Source organism: Typopeltis vanoorti, chromosome 10 (assembly GCF_054136105.1).
Source record: "Typopeltis vanoorti isolate ZY-2024b chromosome 10, IOZ_Tvanoo_1.0, whole genome shotgun sequence".
NCBI lineage: Eukaryota > Metazoa > Arthropoda > Arachnida > Uropygi > Thelyphonidae > Typopeltis > Typopeltis vanoorti.
This window is the reverse complement of record NC_143558.1, coordinates 45,359,103-45,383,386: the sequence shown is the minus strand read 5'-3', so window position 1 is coordinate 45,383,386 and position 24,284 is coordinate 45,359,103. Positions and strand designations below refer to the sequence as shown.

The following is a 24,284-nucleotide window of genomic DNA, read 5'->3' as shown; positions in this document are numbered from 1 at the left end:
TGATAGCCATATGCAGACTTCTGTGAGGAAAGAATATATGTGGAAGTACAAGGGTGGTGATTATGACTTAGGGGATAGCTTGAAGCTATAACATGGAATGAGGAGGTGAGTAGTAAAGAAATAAATGCTGCTTGTAAATTGACAAAGAAATACATAACAGCATCAGTGTGTGAATGTATTCTGAAGATCGAAAGGCTGAATAAGGTAGGTGAAAAATGGATGAATGAGGGGCTTAAACATGAAATCTGGAAGAAGAAGGCACTTTGGAGGCAGTACAAGATGAATAATGGTAATAATCAATTACATGAAAAGTATAAAGATCAAACCAGGAGAGTGACTCAGTTAATAAGGAAAACAAAAGTGCAGTATGAGCAGAAATTGGTAAATCAGGTGAAGAAAATCTCTACAGAGTTTTTTTTTTTTTTAGATGTTAATGGATAATGATGATAAAATGGTAACTGCTGCAGAAAATATTGTTGTTGAAGTATTCAGTGATCAATTTCATCTTCATCAAGATGGAATCATGTGGAAATTAAGTGTAGAGGACATAGGAGAGGATGGCTTAATTGTGAGTAAGCAGGAGGTATTTGAGGCATTAAATATCCTAATATCAATAAGATGATTGGATTTGATGTCATATCCAATGTGTCTTAAGGGAATGTTCCAGGGAATTGGTAGTAGCATTGGCAAGCCTGTTTAATGAGTCTTACAACAGCACAGGTTCCAAGGGAGTGGAAAGAAGGCAAAAATGTTTCACTGCATAAAGGTGGTGGTGATTTTAAGTTGTGGCTTAAAATTAGGGTCAGTCTGTATATCTGGAGTTGTGGTGAAGGTACTAGAGAGATTGTTGAGAAGTAGGATACAGAAATGGGTCGATAACAGCAGTATTTTCTGTGGTTATTAGCATGGATTTGTTAAAGGAATATCATGTTTTACTAACTTATTTATGTACTCTAATAAGGTGACAAATATCTTGGACAGGGGAGATGCTTATACAGTGTTATACTTAGATTTTGCAAAAGCTTTTGATAGACTGCCACATGATAAACTGTTAAATAAACTGAAAGAAATGGGGACTGGATAGCAGACTAGTGAGTTGGCTGGCTGTTAGATAAGTATCAGAAAGTTGTATATTGGGGTTCATTGTTCCAAAGGTGGAGAGTCACTAGTAATGTGCAGCAAGGGTCTGTATTGAGGCCATTGTTGTTCAATTTGTATATTAATGATATTGGGATGGGTTTAACTGATGATATGCAGCTATTTGCAGATGATGTAAAATTGGGAAGAGCAATGCATGGCCTTACAGGAGGACTTTAATAGATTGCAAGAGTGGGCAGGTAAGTGGAACTGCCAATTCGCTGTTGCAGTGTAAGATTTTGAAATTTGGTAAGCAACAATGGGATGCAAAGTATACACTTGGGGAAACTTTAAGAGAGGTAGAAGAGAAGAGAGAATTGTGAGTGGTGATGGACAATGACCTGAATTCAGGAGCCATAGCAATTGCACAAATAGTGAAGACATCACATTGGATAATGGCAATGATGCATAGGACCCTGACATTCAGAAATAAGGAGGTTATGCTGCCAATAATCCATGTGAGGCCTTGATCAGGGCTCACATAGATTATTGTGCACAGATTTGTCACTGGGTTTTGATGGTGATGAAGATATGTTAGAAAGGATCCAGAGAAGATTCACAAAGTTGGTCAGTGGTCTCTGGAATGTAGAATATGAGGACAGATTGAGAGAATGTAAATTGCAAAGCCTCTTGAATGGGAGGAGGGGGGGATATGATTGAAACAAATAAGATAGTCAGGGGTTGTTATCAGGTTGACATGAAAGAGATTTTTCAGAATGGGAGAGGAGGTGTAGAACAAGAAGCTATCCCATGGAAACTGTATAAAGATGGATGTGTGCAGAGGAGTGAAGAGCAAGTTTTTTGCATGGAGAGTGGCTGGTGAGTGGAATGTATTGCCTGAGTGTGTGTTTGTTGTGAATGTAGACACATTGAATCATTTTAAGGCATGGTTTTATGAGCATTATGGGTGATAGTGTGTGTGTACCTCCCACAGTCAGCCTCTGACTCCATGGAGGTCAGATGTTAATAATAATAATATATCCTTTCCCTTTCTGCGATCACTCTATTGCAAAATGTGAAAATTACTAAATCACAAAATTAAAATTACTAAATAAGATTCACTTTTGATAAACCAGTGCAGATCAACGTTCTATCTACCATTCTCTGAATTCAGGTCCATCCAATTATACACAGGTTAGGAGCATTGTTAATTCCTTTGCATATTTTCCTTTACGATATGAGCCAATATCCCAACCAGTCTTTCTATATGCTTGTCAAGCCTATCAGAGAGGCTGTTAAGCTTGTTACAAGAGATTGTGTCATAAGGAGCATTTCACAAACCTGTCACCAGCTTGGTCACTTGTTTGTGAATCCTCTCCACCATTTCCTGATCCTCAAGAAACCCATGTGACCAAATCTGTGAAGATGTGCAGGTGTTCAAAGCAGTCAAGATGTACTGAATCATAGTCTTATAAAGAGGTATAATAACTTCCCTATCTTTACTTGTCAGTGTGTGTGTGTTCAACATCCAGGCGATCCTATGGGCTATTATTATTGTTATTATTTAACAGGCACCTCCATGGAGTCCTAATACTCATCATAGGAGAACCAAACTATCAACACAATATTTATTGTACCTCTTCTTGAAACCATTAACAGACAAAGTATTCACAACTAACTCAGGGAACCCATTCCATTCATTCATCACTCTCCAAGCTAAAAGTCCTCATGCCCTTGCTAATAGTACTCATACCCAACTTTCAGGGATGACTTCTTATTCTGCAACTCTAAGCCAAGTGCAGAAACATTTTCCCCTACATCAGTCCTATAAAATCCTTTAAGTAACTTGAATGTTCCTGTCATATCCCCCTGCCCCTTTTTTGCAACCAATTTTTGCAACACAAAACCCTCAATCTATTCTCATAGGGGATATGATTGAGACAAATCACTCATCAGACACAGATCATTCATCATTTTGGTCACTTGCTTCTGGATCCTCTCCACCACTCATACCCAGAAACCCAGGCGACCAGATCTGAGCATAGTAATCCAGATGTGGTCATATGAAGACTTTATAAAGAGGAATCTGAGCTACCTGTGAGAAGCTACCCTGGCTACTTGTAATATGCTCTCCAAACTTCAACTCTATCTACTACTACTACCTCCAAATCCCTGGCTTCATCTGTTTCCTGGAGTAAGTACAGTTCCCTTAATTTGGGAACTGTAATCAAATTACACAGCTTGTAATCTTTGTATCTCAAAATGCATTATTTTTCTACATTAATATGACATCCATTATGTTTGTCCATACTGTCAGCCTATTTAAATCATCCTGCAAGTTCTCTACATCATCTCAATTAACTATTAACCTACCTAACTTTGCATGATCAGCAAATATCCCTGAATATATTCTATCACATTATTTCCTATGGAAGTATGGAGCTCTATGGCATACCACTAGTCATCTACCTTCTCCATATCCATCATATCTTCCTTCATATCCATGCCTATTTGTTGTAGTTTTTCTAACAGAGTTTGTGGTATCTTGTCAGATGCCTTTGCAAAATCCAGCACTATCGTTATGCCAACTTTTGCAACATGTTCTCCGAACTTCAACTTCACAGCAGCTTCTCATATCAATTTGAATCAATTTCTCATATATTAGAACTATACAGGGTGTTCGGGATAAATTTGACAGTTTCGTAAGGAAAAAGAAAATCTTCTTTGTATCTATTAAATTTAATGAATTGACAAAAAAACATTACAGGCAGAGTTAATTACAATACTATCAACAAGATTTACTCAAAATAACCACCATTAGCATCGATCACAGCTTCAATTCTGCTTCGGAACCTCGAACAAGCTGATGCTACAGTCTCCCTGGGAAGGGCCGCAAAAACTGTTTTAATTTTATCCATTAACTGGGCTTTTGTATTACTGGAAGTGCGATTGGTGTCTTTTTCAACTGCGCCCCATACAAAATAATCCATGGGGTTAAGGTCTGGGGAGTTTGGAGGCCAAACATTTGGACTGGTGAAGTCGTAGAAATTTTCAGACAACCATTTTTGACTTTTCCCAGAGGTGTGGCAAGGGGTCGAATCCTGCTGCCATACATACAGCCTACCATTGGCTACCCTTGTTATCCAGGGCTTGACTACAGTTAGCAACTCCACGAACAAAGCCCGAATTCCAATGCCAGGGTTCTTCAACACCTGTTCCTGCAGATTTGCGAGGAATTCTGCTGTACGAACGCAATCAGATCGTCTGCTAGGGATCTTTCTTCTTGCTACATCCTCATAGTCACCATTGCAAGTCTCTAGTTCATGCCTGATTGTTTTTACTGTATTCAGGGAGCATTGGGCAGCAGTCGTAATATCCTTATTTTGATGGCGGGCACGAATCATCATGATACAAGTTATTCTCTTCCATGATTCAGGTGGGTTCCAGCTATCCATCCTTTCTGACATCTTGTATATGAATGAAGAAGGGTCCAAACTTTTAAATGAAGAGAAGTGTGTGTTAATACATGTAACTTACGGAAAAATATAATTAATTATAAATATGTCAAATTTATCCCGAACACCCTGTATTTTCTAATCTGAAGAAAGAAGATCCAGAATGCCGTATAAACAGCACTGATGTATCGGCTCTTCTATTTCTCATGTATGGGTTCTATGTGTATATATATATATATAAAAGATTTATCTATCTATCTATCTATCTATCCACAGAATCAACTCCTGGCTGAGCAGGGCTACTGCATTATAATCCACTTTCCAGCATAGAAGTGACACCCTCCCCCAAAGAAAGGGGGAAGAAGGATTGTTGTGCTTAACAGTGCGAAAATTAATCAGCTGACACTCTCATGTAAATAGATAATATTGTGCTATAGTAACTCCTATGTTCTTTCACATTTATGTTCTTATACTGTATCATGTTAAAATAACTCTTAATGGCTTTAATCTAAAAAAAAAAAAAAAATGCGACTTTGATGTAACATACCTCAACAAGAGTATGAGGATGTAACCTCTCTGCCTGACTGCAGAGAACCAAAAACCGGTGAATCCTGTAAATAAGATTGTTATGTTCACAATAATAATAAAAAAAAAAATCTATCTATCTATATATATATATATTTAGGGAACACTCTCAGTATTTTGTCTTCCTTTTTATTCTGCATATCTTCTCTGAATAAACTGTATCCATCACATTCTATTCCTGTATGCATACCCTCTTCTGTCAGTCAGGTGTCACTAAAGGTAATCATTTTTTACTTTAGTGACACACATGATCTGACTACATTTATCCATGTTAATAATTCCTTGCCGTTATACCTAATGCTTCTGACATCAGTTAACATGCATAGTAACCAACTACCAAGCTGATAGATAATTCAAGCAACTCTTAAAAACCTGACCTACTCAGATAAGTAGCCTGAGTTGATTATTTAACCAACTTCTCTTCTCTACTGACAAAACCTGTACTTAGGTTATTCTTAGTATTAAATCACTTATTTAATCGAAAAACTTTGAAACATCAATAATTAACAACATAGAGCAAATGTGATATCTCTTAGTACTAATCAATGGTTGTTTTTTTTAATAGGGATTAAGTATAGCTATAACAGGACCTACTCTCTTGGATCTTCAGTATTCTGTGGGTGAAACTATAGAGCACATGGCATATATATATACAGCACGTTTTACTGGTTATTTTTCTGGCTCTGTTTTAGGTATTCTAAATAATATTTTTATTTTACTAAAATATAATTTGGAAATAGCAATGAATCCGTAATTGTTTTGTATTATTACAGTATCCTGTACATACAAGTAAATGATCATGATGATGAGAAAATGTGGAAAGTTAGAGAATTTTAATTTTTCTTAAATGGGTGTTTGCTCAGTATGAAAATATTTACTGTAGCATCCACATTACTGTGATTTTTCTTTTGGAATGCATTAAAAAAGTGATTGAATCTGCTTGACTGTGATTTTGCTAGGCATGTTTTTTTTTTTTTTTCAATTCAAAGGAGTAAAATTTGATAACACTTGTAACAACAGGTATACAAGGATAGAGCAAAGCACAGAACTGTAAAATAAATATTAAACAGAAATGCACACTAAGTGTATTTTTTCACATGTGCTATCCTTGTATACTTGCATAATTATGTATCACAGATTTTCTTTTGTTTGTTTCCAATTAGTCAGAGAGAAAGGATAAATCATCAGTTTTTCATTTTGATGTTATACAGTATATCAGGATATGTTATGCAGGGAGCCCCAAAGACTCATCGAGGGAGGCAGCTGCTCTACAACTCTGTCTCCACCACTCAATCCACCAATTGACCACAACTACATCAACACCATCTACCTCCAACCACCACCACCTCTATTTCCACTGACAATCACAAACATCCATGCCCACGGCAGGATTCGAACCCGCAACCCTTTGGCTGGAGAGCAGACATGCTAACCACTCAGCCAGCCAGGCTGGCAAAGAAAGTTCCGTCGAGGTGAATATTTTATATAGCTAATGGAAATGTTTGATGCGTCTCAAGTGACTGTTGTTAATATCTCTAAAATAGTGTTTCCCAGAGTGTGGTCTTTAGGAGATATGTGGCAATTTTTCTTTTTTCTCTTTTATATTTTTATGGTTTTATTGTTTCAGATAAGCGTAGCTCTTTTCTATAAATAATTTTCAGTAACTAAAAAAATTCAAAAGGAAGGTTTAATCAAAATGCATATGCACCAACTGAGCTTTACTAGGATCATCCATATGACCCCTTTGTGTATGTGTGTGTCAGTCAGTGATGTCTAGTCTGCAACTGTGCCATTTCATATTCAAATTGTACTGCCTAGACTAAAAGCAGTGTATTGCCGTTTGAATATATTGCTTGTTACTATCTTTACTTCATACAGTAGGCACAGTGGGCATTTGCATGTGACTGATTATTAAACTGAGAAGAAAACTGTTTAACTATTTTGAGGCACTTAAAGTACTCATGGATTTCACAAGATTCAACCTTTTAGGACCTGCATGTGATTTCATTCAGTGAATGTTTCAGAAATGATAAAATATGGGAGTACAAGTTTAGAACAACTTATTGGAGAAAGTTGACGAAGAAATTAATTTGGTATTAATTCATATTAGAATTAATAGCATATGAACAGCTATTAATTCTGCTATGGATGTTAGATGTTGATTATCATTCATGTCGATTCAGTGAAAAAAAATAAATAAATAGAGGTCTAAAGCTAATAATTCTCATCATCAATGGTAACAGGCACTTAAGCCACACAACCTTCCAACTATTTTTCGACATTGCAACCACAGCCGTAACTCGAGGATAATTTGCATTTTGGGACGAAAAGATTAGCCTCAGTAGACCACATTGGTGGAACTGTACTCTACTCCAGGAAATTGATGAAGCCAGAGATTTGGAGTGTTAGTGGATAGGGAGTTGAACTTTAGGGGCACATAGCAAAAGTGGCTAAATTAGCTCATGAGATCACTTGGTTACTGAAGAATACTTTGACGAGCAGAGACAAGCAGGTTATTGTTTCTCTTTATCGAGCCGTGATAAGACCCCATCTTGACTACTGTGCCCAGATCTGGACACCAGGGTTTCTTCTTGATGGAGAGGAGGTAGAGAGGATCCAGAGGTGAGTGACCAAGATGGTAGCTAGTCTATGGAATGAACCTCATGAGAATAGGTTGAAGATCTCTGGGTTACAGAAATTGGTTGATAGGCAGAAAAGGTGATATGATTGAGGCATTCAAAGTACTGAGGGATTTTTATAAGATTAATTCAGAGGAAATTTTTCAGAACAGGTCTGGTGGTGAGAGAACTAGGGGCCATCCATGGAAACTGAGCAAGAGTGTAGTTAGCAAGGTTGTTAGAACTAGGGTTTTTACTTGGAGAGTGGTGAATGAGTTGAATAAGCTGCCAGAGTCTGTTGTTGGGTACCATGACTGTGAATGAGTTCAAAGCAAAGTATGGTAAATACTGTGTGAATGCTGAATAGTTCTTGACATGATGTTTAGGGCCTCCCTTGATGAGTCTGAGGACTACTTGGAGTTGTCTGTAATAATAATAATAAGGTTGTTAGCCCTATGCCTCCCGGTATGTCCTATGTCTGTCAATGTGTGTGTGTGTGTGTGTTCACAAGGATGGTTTGCCTGTTTTGGGTGATGAAAAACCCAAGTTTCTGGGCAGTTAGCCAGTCTCTGTATAAGACCGGCTAACTTACCTTTCATTGAAAGAGACCAGATAATGTCCTCACATCACTGACAGGCATTGAACCTAGGTCTTTCCAACCAAAGGTTTGGAAACCAATCTATATTGATTGAACTACAGAGGCTCTAAAGCTAATAATTAACTAATTAAATTTAATTAGTTAATTAGATTACTCAGCAAATATTTTGCCTTGGTCATTAAGGCATCTTCATGGGCATAAAGAGGTATATTGAGTGCATGTGCATGCAGACACACTGGTAAGAAGGCAAACACAGTGATTGTAATGGCAGGCTCTTATAGTCCTACCTGTGCTGCCCTCTATGAGTGCACTGATGAACACTTGCTGAAAGTCTCAAAACGATGGTCTCCCAGATTTTTGACAGTGTGATGCAGCCAAATTTGTTTAAGTTTGGGGAATGTTGTAGTGCTGTGGAAGATTCTAGATATAGTCTTATTATTATTCCAAGATCCCCGTGGAGGTCCCTTTGTCGTAAACACAACTCATAATTTTCCCCCCTCCCCCCACATCTCCCACATTCTATGAAAAACCTCTCCAACATTAATCCTATAGCAATCACTTACCAACATGTATGTCTTTATCATATCACCCTTCTTCTTCCTATCCACTACTCTTCAAAGTGCATCTTCTCAACTTTTCTTCATACTCAATATTCTGCACCAGAAATTACCTTAATCAATTGCTTCTTGATCCTTTCCAGTATCTCTTCATCTTTTTGAAAACCAGGTGACTAAATCTCTGCACAGCAGTTTATATGTGGCTTTATCAAGGCCTTATACAGTGGAACCAGAATTTCCAAGCGTTTCTCTTATTTAAGTCTCTTTTTGTATAGCAGGGAGTTTTTTTCCATTGGATCCAGTGATCCATATCCATGGCATGGTCTGGTATCCCAGAACAACTGTAGTGTAGATGAAATATTTTTTGTATTCATCAAATATTAGCAGTTCTTTAGGAGAATAGATCTTACCAAATGGGTCTTTATCGGTATACAGAAAACCTACTCCCGTTGGTAGATACATCCACCAACCTATCTCACCACCTCCCCTCCCAGTAGTATATTATGTTATTACAACCTTAGCAAACAGAGCTAGAACCATTTGCTTGAACCACAACACCCTTTACACTGAAATCAATTGCATTCGGGACATATTTTTTACCCAGTGGCTTCTCCTTAACAAAAGCAACAGAGAACTTCATGCATCTGTCCAACCCAACCACCCCAAAATCCAGAACACAAAAAATCCATAGTCATTTCCTACATCAAGGGCACCTCAAAAAAAAAAAAAAAAAAAAAAAAAAAAAAAAAAAAAAAATCATTGCCCACATTCTTAAAAAGTATAGCATAGAGACATCCTTCAATTTTTGGTATTTCAATCTTTACCAAAACTTTTCTCTCCTTACCTACTCACCTAAAGATCCGCTCCACCATCTTACCTTCTGCTCTTCAATATCTTAACCACCACTCCTGAGATACTGATAGATACCTGAAAACCTCTGGAGCCAACTAAACAGATTTAGGACAAGGCTGCTGTGTCCACTTACTACATTTGTGAGGAATTTCACAGTCATTATTTTTTGTATGTGGTGCTGCACAAACTATGCACCACATCACTGATGACTGCCCAACACACTCCTTCCCTGGAAGCCTCAGGAACTTTCATTTACTCCCAGATAGTGTTATTGATTGGTTAACTGAACTGTCAATCTGTATATATTTTTGCTCATTAATTTCTTGTATATTAACCTATTCACTACATAAATGGGCACAAAGAAATATATTGAGTGTATGCACTAAGGTACGCTAGTAGGAAGGCAAACACAGACTGATCATAACGACTCTTACAGTCCTAACTGGTGCTGTTATAGATACTTGATACTAGGAGATCAGCATTTTGCTGAAGGTAGCAAAATGCTGATCTCCTAGATTTGGGCAGTGTGATGCCACCATATTTATTTAAGTTTCTTTTATTTAATGTTAAGCAAATTAAATTATTTACTTAAATAAATTTTATTTACTTAATTTATTTAATGTGCTGTAGCAGATTGTAGCAGTTCCAGAAATGGTCTCTGATTTAACTCTGTTTCTGTGTAGGGAAAAACCTCCTTCTTATACAGATTTAAATCCGAGAGACTATTTCTGGAATCTGCCACAGCACTACAACATTCCCCATAGTTAAACAAATTCAGCTGAATCTGGGAGACCATCATTGAGACTTTCAGCAAGTGTCCATCACTGCACCTGTAGAGGGTACCAGTTAGCATCTTGTAGGAGCCTGCCTATTACACTCAGTCTGTGTTTGCCTTCCTATTTGTGTGCGCATGAAAATGCCTTGGTGACTAAGGTAAAATATTGGCTTAGCAATCTAATTAACTAAATAAATTTAGATAATTAATTATACATCTGGTTCTTTCCCCCCCCCCAAGCATCAACACAAGCTATTAATTCTGTACAAATCCATCTAACCATAGAATATTGGTTGGGGTAATGCCTTTTAGAGCTCTTAAAAATACTTCACTTGGTACAGAAGAGTGCAGTTAGGTGAAGTGATGACTCATCTTTCAACAATTTACTCTGCTCTCTTTGAGACAGACATTTAATTTTTGCTGCTTGCATTTTGTACATATATTTCTTGTTCACAAATATTACTGTTCATCAGAATTGGCAATGATAATTCTTCCACTTCTTTCTAATTCTGCTAGTAAAGAATTTGAAAAAGTTAAGAATTGCCGTCTGAAAAAAATTTGCAGTGTGTCAACAGCAGAGCTGTTCCTGACCCCATCTATGACAAGAATGCATAGTAGTAAATTTATCATCACAAACAGTCAATGCACTTAGTTGTGGACATAATTTTGCCATCGCACCCAAAAAACTATCGTTTTTAAAAATTATTGTATTGTACACCCACAGTTCATAGAACCAGGACTGGCAGATTTGCCAAGAATAGTCACTTCATGCTGAAGAAGAGAAAAAAATAAAGGCTGTATGAATTGGTCACCAACATGCAAAATCACGAGCTTTCTACGTAAAATTTTCTAACTGTTATACAAACAAAATACTTACCAATTTAAAATCTACAATGTACATAAAAGAAAAGTTAATTTTCCAACATGTAATAATAAACAACTCATCCCACAAGATGGATTGATTACCCTATTATTGGAATGGATTCTCCTTCTTCTGACATGTGCAGAAGTGTCGAAGGGTCTTACATCTGTGGGCATACAGTTGAACTTGCATCCCATAACTAACAGCATTTGGTTGGATGTGGCTAATATTCTAAGTTAATTGAAACCTTCCAAGGATAACAATCCACCAAAAGAAATATCAGTGTTTAAAAAGCTATATAAGAATAAACAAATTATTGTAACTATAGCTGATAAGGGAAATGCTACTGTCATTATAAACCAAGCAAAATACAACAGAAAAATGAATGACTTATTGAGGACTCCTCCACTTATCAGATCATAGATTGAGATCCTACAAAATCCCAAAACCAAAAAAAAAAAGTGTGCAAATTATTAAAAAAGTTACATCCTGACCTAAAGAAATTATCAAAAAACTTAAACCTTATCATATCTCTAAAAATCATAAACCCAATACCTCCTTTGTCCAATAATAGATAGCATAGACAGCCCCACTTACAAACTGGTTAAAGATTTATCTAAATCATTTTCCTCCCTAACAGACAACTCTTACTCTCATCTATTAAAAATTATTTGTGCTGTAAAACATTAATAGAAAATCTATTCTATTATTCTATTGAAACTGACATCATGGTAAGTTTCAATATCATCTCACTTTTCACTAATGTACAGTGCTGGATTAAAACCTGTGGAGGCCCTAGACAGTCGAAATCTCGGGACCTCCCCCCGCAACCATCACTACTGTACATTACACGAACGTAGGTTGCACTGAAATTTTTAACTAACTGACAGCTGAGAGAAAATGAGCTTTTAAGAGACAAACTGTAATGTGAACCTGATGTCTATGGTTTATGTACTTTAAGTTGTTAATGGGTACATTATATTAATATAGTATTTTCTCTATAGAGTCTTTAATGTAAAATTTTCAGTTCTTTGAGTTGATTCATTTTTTATATCTTTTGGAAACAATTTAAGAAAGCTTGATTGTAATTTTCTTTCAAGATCAAATCAATATTATTTTGATCCGTTGTCACAGGGTCCCTAAACGGCATGGAAATGCTCATAGGCCTGTGCCTACTCTGCCTATTTGATAATCTAGCACTGGTAATGTACCCTTGACAGAGACCTTTGACCTTATTAACCCCCCCCCCTCTCCCAACATAATAGAATTATTCAAACTCACCATATATGCAGCTCATTTTCTATGGAAAGACAAAATATATAAAAAAGACAAAATGCTATATGGAGCATTTTGAAAACTGAGCACTCAACACAGCCACACTAAAACCAATATTTTGGTTGCGCTATGTTGATTATGTGTTTGCCGTTTGGCTTTATGGTCCAGACACATTAGCACATCTTAACAGCCAACATCCTAAAATCAACTTTCACCATAAAAAAAGAAAGTAATAATAGTCTCCCCTTTTTAGATACGCTAGTGACATGACTTCCTTATCCTTCTCCATCTACAGAAAACCCACTCATACTGATAGGTATTTACATAAACAATCACACCACCATCCTTCCCAACAGTATGGCATCCTCAAAGCAATACTCACTTACTCACTGAGCCAGGGATATTTGTTCAAATGATACAGCCCCTGAAACTGAGCTCGGAGACCTTCACAACACCTTTATAGCCAATAGCTACATCTATTTTACATCTACATCTATATTATCTATTTTACATGGGCTATAGCCCATGTAAAATAGATAATATATTACATGCACCCCCCCCCATCCCTCCTACCAACACACAGAAAAACCATTCCCATCTCATACATTAAGGGTACATCAGAAAAAAAAATAGCCAAAGTTCTCTGCAAATATGATCTTAGACTACTTTACAACTCTTCATTCAGCTAGTTACTTTCACATGCTCTAAAAAATCAACTACATCCTGAAGCGTATTAGGATTTTGCATTTTGAAGAAGCATAATGCTGTTTACTGTATTGGTCAAGAAGATTGGATATAAAGTTCCTTATGTCTGCAGTTTAGCCTGCTTTGGATAGACTGATAGATCAGTTAACATCTGCCTTGAAGAACATAAAAATTACATCTGGGATCATCTTATGGCAAGTTAGTATTTGCAGACCATGCTCTGGATACTCCTTCGCATAGGATCAGATGGAGAAAAACATCTCTATAAAAACATCCGTCCTACCAACACACAGAAAAACCATTCCCATCTCATACATTAAGGGTACATCAGAAAAAAAAATAGCCAAAGTTCTCTGCAAATATGATCTCTAGACTACTTTACAACTCTTCATTCAGCTAGTTACTTTCACATGCTCTAAAAAATCAACTACATCCTGAAGCGTATTAGGATTTTGCATTTTGAAGAAGCATAATGCTGTTTACTGTATTGGTCAAGAAGATTGGATATAAAGTTCCTTATGTCTGCAGTTTAGCCTGCTTTGGATAGACTGGTAGATCAGTTAACATCTGCCTTGAAGAACATAAAAATTACATCTGAGATCATCTTATGGCAAGTTAGTATTTTCAGACCATGCTCTGGATACTCCTTCACATAGGATCAGATGGAGAAAAACATCTATATTACATAAAGCACATCTGTCACATCATTACATAAAAAAACATCTATATTACAAAACAACTTTATTATATAAAGTTGTTATAGGTCTGAGAGGCTATTCTTAGAAACAGCATCAGCCATGAAGCACTCTCCCAACCTCAACAAATATGGTTGCATTAATTTACCAAAGATTTGAGAGACTATCGTTTTTAAGACCTAGTAGCCAAGATCTGGGAGACTATTGTTTTCAGACCTAGTAGCCAGACTTCTCTAAATTAACTCTATAGTTATCTGACCAATAGAGGGTGCCATGTAAGGACATTAGGTGTCAGTTGCAATTTAAATTCTTTCTATAATTACTTAGTTTAGTGCTGTGTTTGTATCACAGTTATCATTGCACTCTGATGATGCTGGTAGAAAACCAGCAAAATATTGGTGAGTTAAATAAATATATATTTTTCCTCTTGGTGTTGGTTATGCCATTAAGCATTATTATGAGGAATCTTCCTTCTTATGTGCTTCCTAAAGAGTACAATATGTAGGCGTTCCCTTCCAGTGTTAAAAAGTTTCTTTTTTTTCTACCCATCCATGGTACTAACGTACTACAGGCCCTCAGGTATGGAATTATCATTAAAAAAATTTCTTTGCAGCAACTAATTGATTTTTGGTTTTCTGAAAGATATCAGTATATTATACGTAGGCTGCTTAATAAGTAATAAGACTAATTTTACTGTCGCGAAACCACTCATCACAATATTAATTTCTTTGGAATAAAGAAATGTTGCTGTCTGTATTAACAAAAGAGGTTGATAGATGCCGTATACGGGTTGATGTGCCAGAGTGTCACATGACTAAACGCAAACTTGTTTCGGTGCACCTACAAGGAATTAAATTTTGTGTGCGTTTGCAAAAATCGGCATCGGACAAGCTTAAGAAGTTGTCGCCTTCTTGTTCCAGTCTTTCTTTCCATTCTGTGCACACATCCACTCGATGCTGCATTTGCTCTGGTGTCAAGAGTTTGGGAATCCATCGGGCGCAAACACGTTTCAGTCCCAAATGAGTGAACACTTCCCACAGAAATATTCAGGACAACATGCAGCTGGCGTACTGTAATTCTGCAATCCTCCTTGATGATAATCACTGCTGTGTTGATCATTGTCTCTGTGATGGACGTTGAAGGTCTTCCCTCACGTTCAAGATCTTCAACATTTTGCCTTCCTTCCTTAAAAGTTTTATGCCAGCGAAAAACACTTGCCCTCGACATTGCTTCATCGTGGAAAGCTTTGCGTATCATGTTAAAAGGGTCCGATGCCAATTTTTGCAAGTGCACACAAAATTTAATCGCATAATGCTGTTCCAGGGATGCTTCCATTTTGACGACTCGTTGCGGTTCGTAGGCGTGCCGAAACAAGCTTGTGTTTAGTCACGTGACACTCTGGCACATCAGCCAGAGTGTCACGTGACCAGTATACGCCATCTATCAACCTGTTTTGTTAATACAGACAGCAACATTTCTTTATTCCAAAGATATTAATATTGTGATGAGTGGTTTCGCGACAATAAAATTAGTCTTATTACTTATTGAACAGCCCTAGTACATGAACCCATAATGTCTCAGAACAGGAAGGTAGCTAGTAGTGTGTGACAGAGTATTGTTCTTAGGAAACTTTTCAGCTTATTTACTAATGATATTTCTTGTGTCTGATGGGAGACGTTCAGTTGTTTTCTGATGATTCAAACTTTGTGAAAGTCTATAAGGAGTGATGATGTTGACGTCAAGTCAAAAGGAGTTAAACAGACTTTCACCTTGAGCAAAGTAGAATTGCCATTTTGTTGCTGAGTGGAAGATTTTGCATTTTGAAGAAGCATAATGATGTTTACTGTATTGGTGGATGAGAAGACTGGATTTGGAGATGATGGTTGACCTGAAGTTCAGAGGATGTGTTGCAAAAGCTGTTAAAGCTACACATATTTCTGCTGTAATAATGAGAACAAGTAGTGAAATGATAGTTGTATCAGTGTGCAAGGCTTTAAGCAAGCCATGTCTGGACATTTATGTGAAATATAGTCATCTGGTTTATGTTATGATAGGAACTGCAAATAATCCAGAAATGAGTAACAAAGAGAATATTTTTATTTATTTTGTATGTTTACCCCCCCCCCTCCCATGGTCCTCCACCGTCCCTCAGGACAGATTGAGCCCTCCTAATGAGGGATTAAGTATATGTATTTTTATGACTGTAGATCTGTGTGTGTGTTCACCGGTCAGTTTGCCTGTTCTGAGGAACAAAAAAAAAAAAAAAAACTATCTCCGTATGAGACCGGCTAACTCACCTTTGGTCGAAAGAGACCAGATAAAGATTCCTCACATCACTGACAGGAATCACACCCAGGTCTTTCCAACCAAAGACTTTGTCTATACTGACTGAGCTACAGAGGCTCTGCAAAGAGAATATCATGACTCTGGAATGTTGCTTATGAGAAGAGGTTGAAGAAATGTTAATTCCAGAGCTTAGTGCATAGTCAGCAAGAGATATGATAGAAGTGAATTTGATATAAGGATTTTATGGGATTAATACAGAAGAAAAGCAGAGAGGAGGAGAAGAACAGGAGTTATCTCTGAAAGTTGCATGAGGGAGCAAGAAATAATTTTTTACTTGGAGAGAGAGAGAAAGATTAATATGTTGGTCGCATAGCCAGAATGTGTTGCAAATGTGATGAATGTGAACATATTTAAGGTGTACATGAGACAGATATTTCTGATTAAAACAGTACCTCTTACAATGATTATATTGATTACAGGAAGATCTAATAATAATAGTAATAAAATATTAGTAATCAAGGATAATGATGATGATGACTGTGAGATATAAAATTTAAATGCAGCTTACATTTTAATTATATCTTTATTTTTAGGTGGAATTTTGTTAGATTGTTTCGATAGACAACCTCTTTTGATAGGAGGCCTTATATTAGTAGCAGCAGCATCGTTTGCAGTTCCCTGGTGTCCAAATCTGATTGCTCTTGTTGTGACTATGGCTTTATCTGGCCTTTCAATGGGTGTTATTGAAACAGGTAAATGTTTTGTAATTCTTTTATTGTATTCCTGTTCCAGCAAAAACCTCATGCATGAGGTTTTTGCTGGAATTACAGCATAGTATATTCTACTATTTAGTTATCAGTATCTTTTTTTTTTTTTTTTTGCTCATAGTAGTATACTTGTATAGCTCAGGATTTGAAAGTCATCATCATTATTATTATTACTACATATTTACTCTCCAGCCAGGGCCGGATCAAATGTCAGCTTTTTGGGCCTCAAACCGAGGCCCTGCACTCAGAGGGCCCTACACTTTCAAATTTCTAAGAAAATTTGACAATAGAATTTTTGATGTTTCAGAAATGTATTGATATGGAAAATATTTTAATTAAATTTATATTGATTCTTTGTCCTTTTATCATTGCCAGTACCATACTGGCAATGATAAAAAGCACCAGCAAGTATGAGTAGCCCCACTAATAACTTTTTCCCAATGCTCTGCAAAACCTCCAGCCAGCCCTGTCTCCAGCCAAAAGGCTGTGAGTTTGAATCCTGCCATGGGCATGGATGTCTGTGATTATCTGTGAAAATACTAGTGGTGGTTGTGGTTGGTGGTAGATGGCATTGGTGTAGTTGCAGTTCATTGTAGGAGGATTGAATGATCCCCTCCTTTGATGAGTCCTTGGACTCCCTGGAGGTGTCATGTAATAATAATAATAATTATTACTCAGGCATTTCCATGAAATCCAAAGGCACATTACTGAAGTTCCACATTAACCATTATTCACACAATATCCATCATACCTCTTCTTGAATTCACTGACGAAACACTGAAAATAGCCTCTGGCAACTCATTTCACTCATTCACCAGTCTGAGAAAAATATATGATCTTCACATCCTCATACCAACCACACTTCTCTATAATTTACAGGGTGAGGCTGGCTCTTTCTCTTGTCATGTCTGTTGAAAATTTTCTTCTGCATCAATCCTATAAAACCTCCTTAGTAACTTATATATCTGTCATATCATATCCTACAAACTTTCAATATATCCTCACAGAAAGCATTCCACAGACCTGACGCTATCTTGGCCACGTACCTCTGTTTCCTTTCCACCATGTCCTCGCCCAGTAGACCAGATCTTTGTGCAGTAGTACAGATGTAGTGGTTTTATCCTGCTTTGAGAGGATAATAACTTCTTTACTGCTTTTCAGTGTGTTCTTTATCATCCAAGTAATCAAGTGAATTTTTTGGCAATTTTTGCAATACATTCTCTAAGCTTCAACTCCATAATTATCCCAATTTACAGCTTCATCAATTTCATGTAGGCCAGTTTTCAGCATAGTATACAGCTTGTAATCATTTCATCCAAAGATGCATAATCTTATACTTCTTCATCAAATTCCTGACATGTACCCTCAAGGGATGTACAGGATATGATAGTGCTACATGAAAAATTTACATCATTACTAACTTCCTATCTACAATTTTCCTCCAAATCAGTCAGTTACTTGTCAAGACTCCAATAATATCATTATCAGATCTTATGTTTCTATCATCTAAGGCACATTGTACTGTATCAATCCACCTGGTCTTCCTCTGGGTTGTTTTCCTGCCAACCTGGCAGAGAACACTTGTTTTGCTAATCCTTCCTCGCCCATTCTGTTTAAGTGACCATACCACCTTAGATTAGCTCTGCTAATGCATTCCTGGATGCCAACAATGTCAAGTTCTTTCGTAATATCCTCGTTTTTAATATGATATTGCCATTGATGCCATCTGTTCACTAATCTTTCTCAGGACTCTCATACCTGTGGTCTCTAGTCTTTGGTCACGTGTTTTACTTCTGATCCAGCTCTCAGATCCATAAGTTAAAACTGGTTTGAACACTGTCTTGTATATAGCTAATTTAGTGTTCCGACTAATTTCTCTCTTATTCCATATGAATTTATTCAGTTGACTTCCTACTATACCAGTTTGTTGATTCTGTTGTCTATTTCCATATTTAATTTACCATCTTCAGTAAAAATCGTGCCTAAGTAGCTGAAATGTTTTACTTGTTCCACAGGTTCCCTGTTCACAACACAATTGACATTTTCAACAATTCTACCTATTTTCATTGTCTTTGTCTTTTTAATGCTGACCTTCATACCATATCTATTACAGCAGTTATTCAATTTAGTCAGGGACTCTTGCAAACTTGTAGCGGATTTATTTAGAAGTATAACATCGTCTGCATAAAGCAAAGAGGTCACATTAACATCTCCAATTCTGATATCATGTTTAATACCGCTTTCCTTCATAATGTGATCCATATAGATAATGAATAACAGAGGGGATAATGTACATCCTTGTCTCACGCCAGATTTAACATTAAACCATATTCCCGTACATCCTTTAATTCTAAATGCCGACTTACAACTCAAATACAGACTAAGTATTGCTTGATATAATGCCCCATTGACACCATACAACTGTAGCGTATTGAATCGCTTCTCTCTTGGCACCTTGTCATATGCCTTTTCCAGATCAACAAAACTTAAAACAGATCTTTGTTATATTCCCATGCTTTCTCAACTATTTGTCGTAATCTTATAATCTTATATTTTGCTACATTAAACTGGCAAACATTATTCTTTCCCCATAGTGCTTTATTTGAATTTTTGATTTATTTTATTTAAATCATGCTGCAGAAGCCTCACATCATCTTTATTGCCTTAACCTGTTTGGAATCATCAGCAGAAAATCATTTCCTGTATCATTCATATACAAATTTAACAGCAATCACCAAGAGCCCAGTGAACATCTCTACTTACCTATCTTCTCCCGGACTCAACTTAGCCATATGGTGTACTACTGTAATTGGGGACCAAATGGAAATTGATATGAAGGTCCGGTTTATGTAACAGAATTTCATGTGTATCCTGGTGAATGCCTTTACAAAGTTCAGCAACATCATCATGTAGTCATATCCTTGATCCAACTCAACTGTCACCTTATTGTGAAAAGTGAGTAAATTGCAATGGTAGGACTGACCTTTTGCAAAATTATACTGAACCCATAGAGCACCATATTACTGTATCCATTCCTGAATTCTGTTTCAAACGAAGGTCTCCAATGCTTTATCTACCATTCCTAAAATACTAATCCACTTCAAGTGAGAGGTAGCAAATTATAAGTGGATTAGTATTTCAGGAATGGTAGTTAAAGCATTGGAGACCTTGGTTTGAAACAGAATTCAGGAATGGATACAGGAGTATGGTGCTCTATGGGTTTAGTATAATTTTGCAAAAGGTCAGTCTTACCATTGCAGTTTACTCACTTTTCATAATAAGGTGACAGTTGAGTTGGATAAAGGATATGACTACATGATGATGTTGCTGAACTTTGTAAAGGCATTCACCAGGATAAACATGAAATTCTGTTACATAAACTGGACCTTCATAACAATTTCCATTTGGCCCACAATACTTTTCTTGAGCTGAGACTGAAATTAAAATAGCCTGGTCAGAGGCACTACCAATTCCTTTCACTTTCCTGTCATATATTAGCACCGCACTATCACCTCCTCCCACAGATGGTATCTGACTCTCCAGGCAGGGTCACTCAGTAACTTTTTTTTTTTTTTGTCTACTTCTCTCAGTACTACTAAAATTATCCTTCCATAATCATTTTTCTAAAACTCACTATGTAATTAAAGAGCTCTTTGGGATTTTCTTTGGTCTGTTTGGCTAATTTCCTCTCATAATTTAATGTTACTCTTATTTTTACCCCACTGGTCACACATGTCTTGCCTATGCTTTTTATTTCATATGATCATGCTGGTCACCTTTCTTCTTATATGCCCACCAGAACTATTTTTCTTCTTTGCAGCTTCTTAATGATGCAACCCATCCATATAACTCCTACCTGATATATCTTCCTGATTCTGTAAACTGTTCTTTATTGGAATACTGATAACATGTTAATTTCAGTTCTAGTCAATACAGATACTGCCTCATTCAAACACCTTTAGCCAGTAATCATCAAACCACACATTAAACTTGTTCAGTTTCTGTAATCAACATTCTCAGGCAATATATTATACTCACCCGTCATTTGCCAAGCAGAATCCCAAGTTTCATCACGCTGCTATAAACTGCTTTCAGGGAAGGCCTCATATTTCATCCATTCTCCATCCACTCTGTAAAAAACTGCTTCTGCACCAAAATGGTAAACCTAAACCCTTTGCCAAATTATGTCTCACTCATGTCATTCTTGCTGTATCTATCCACAAGGCAAAACAGTCAGTTTTCATGCTTATCATTCCAGAGACCTGACACTACTATAATCCTTCCTGTCTGGACTATTTCTAAAATCTCTTCATCTTTTAATTTTCTTAAAAAGCAGACAATCAAATATGCAATCCAATAATCCATTATATGACCTGATTAAGTTTTTTTATAGTTGGAGTATTCTTATTTATTCTTTACTTTAAGAGTATCTTACTCTTTTCTTTAGGATTCTTGCATTCATTTAATGTTGACCTCATTTCAGTTTGTGACCTGAGATATTACATTCAGCATTTTTGGATCATTTCCATTCTGACACTCATCCACTTACTTTAAGGATACCTTCACGCACTCACTTGTTACCATCCTGATATCTCTAGTTTCCTTGATTCTGCAAATCTGCTCTTTTTCACGGAGTTTGTTGTGAAGTTTAATAGTCATAAGGTGGTAGAAGAATGCAGATCATGAACAAAATAATAGCCAGAATGTATGAGGGTTGAGAGGCTTAGAGTTATATAAGTTTGGAGAAAGATTCAGCATGCGGAGAATGTTTTTTTTTGAACAAGTATGGAAGAGTGTGTGCACATACATGCGTGTACCCACCACTTGCCAACCAAAATTCCCAAATCTGCATGCATGCACATTTGGGGAATTTGGATTTTTTTGGCTGCAATTAAGCAGTAGATTAAATGTAAACAAGGAGAACTGAAATTTTTAGTGTGTGTGTGTGTGTGTGTGTGTGTGTGTGTGTGTGTGTGTGTGTGTATGGTGGTTGTGGGGGGTGGGGAGAGATAGCAGAATGTCTTCATTGAGATGAGAGCTGTAGCAGAAGAATGCTGGATTATTTCTCAAGGTTCGGTTGAAAAGACCAGTGCTGGGCTTATTGTTAAGATAAACTTTGGATATGTACTGCTTTGTTTATAACCACAAAAGAGGCTCTGTAGTATCCAGTGAGCATTTCCACTGTAAAAGGATATTTAGGATATATTTCTTGTTGGAAGAAATGCCCACTAGGTGGTACACGACCTACACTGTCCTGTGAAATGGCACACTTACCATTCATGTCACCATTATGATAGCACTTAAAGAGAAAATTGACCTCATGGCATCAATCTTCTCCTCTAACTTCTGCATATGTGACAAATGCAAGTTGCTTCTGCCATACTGAGAACTATATGCCTCCTGTGAGTTTTTGGGAAAAAAGACATCAGAAGAATACTAAACAACTTAGACACTAAAAAGTCTTTCTCTCTGATTACTTGCCACATGTCATAGTACATGGCTCACTCTCTTTGAGTGAGCCACTAATGTAAGCGTACTTCAAGGCTCTGTTCAATCACCAACCCTCTTTCTTTTATACCTGCTGCTAATCACCACTAATCTCATCCCCAGGTTTGCAGACAAGTAATATACTTCGTTTATCCTACAATACCATCAAAATACAATTTTTTTTTTTTTTTTTTTTCGAGTGCGATCTCTCAGCTCACCTATCCTTACCCTTAGTGAACACATAAATCACCATACAAAATCTGAATTTCACTGAAAAAGTTATATAATAATAAAAATAAGATTATTATTACAAAAGCCGATAAAGGAAATGCAACAGTTAGCATGAATAAAGAAGAGTATAACAGAAAAATGCAAGATCTCATATGTGACAGTTCCACATATCAAATTATACATCGAGAGCCTACGATGTCTCAAAAGAAAAAAAGACCGAAAATTACTGAAAAAAGTGACATCATGGCCCAAAGAAATCATCAGGAAAATAAAACTAATTCATGTTGAACCACTCCGCATTTATGGATTACCAAAAATCCACAAAACTGATATTCCCCTACGCCCCATAGTTGATAACATAGATAGTCCCACGTATAAACTGGCCAGGCATTTAGCCAAGTCGCTTACTCCCCTTACTGGCAACTCCTCTACTTTTGTAAAAAATTCAATCCATTTCAAAACACTGGTTAAAAATCTAATCCTAAAAGATTCAGACATAATGGTTAGTTTCTATGTCACCTCCTTATTTTACCAATGTAACACTTATAGACACTCTTGATTTAATCAAGTCTAAATTTCCCCCAGATATTTTTGAATTATTTCAATTTACCATGAATGCAGGTTACTTCACATGGGGAGGAAAATTCTACAAACAGATTAATGGTACTGCTATGGGTTCCCCTTCTTCCCCCCCCCCCCCCCATTAGCAAATTTTTATATGGAACACTTTGAAAACAAAGTACTTACCACAGCTACATACAAGCCACAAGTGTGGTTATGCTATGTAGATGATGTGTTTGCCATCTGGCCCCACGAACAAGACACTTTGGATGCTTTTGTCACATACCTAAACAGCCAACACCCCAAAATTCACTTCACAGTAGAAAAAGAATCAAATAACTGTTTACCATTTCTTGACACATTAGTCACCCACCTTTCAGATGGATCACTATCTTTTTCTATTTACAGAAAGCCTACACACACACACACAGGAAGATACCTACATAAACAATCACATCATCATCCAGTCCAACAGTATGGCATTTTAAAAACACTTACACACAGAGCCAGAGCCATTTGTTCTAATGATACAGCTCTGACCACTGAACTCCAATACCTGCGCCATACGTTCTTAGCCAACGGCTACAATCCCTACAAAATAGATAAAATACTACATAGGCCCATTACTCTGCCCTCCCCTAATACACAAGAATACAACATGACCATTTCTATTCCCTATATCAGCGGTACATCGGAAAAGATAGCCAAAGTATTGTTGAAACATGGCCTTCGCACCACTTTCAAACCTCATGTCAAGCTGGCAACTCTGATCTGCTCACCTAAGGATAAACTTCACCCTTTAGCACACCCAGAATGTGTATGAAGTGCCCTGCAACTGTGACTTGGCCTATTATGGGCAAACAGGAAGATCAGTGAACATCTGCCTGGAAGAACATGA

At 36.9% G+C, this 24,284-nt stretch overlaps 1 protein-coding gene across 1 annotated transcript in view; it reads left to right on the top strand.

Moving 5' to 3' along the window:
* LOC150102381 (sodium-dependent glucose transporter 1A-like) overlaps positions 1-24,284 on the top strand; it is a 49,574-nt gene that overhangs the window by 13,239 nt on the left and 12,051 nt on the right. Inside the window, exons 2-3 of the mRNA XM_090399567.1 lie at positions 5,683-5,809; positions 16,934-17,092. Of these exons, the coding sequence (XP_090255693.1) occupies positions 5,683-5,809; positions 16,934-17,092 (286 nt within the window). The remainder of the gene's footprint in view (positions 1-5,682; positions 5,810-16,933; positions 17,093-24,284) is intronic.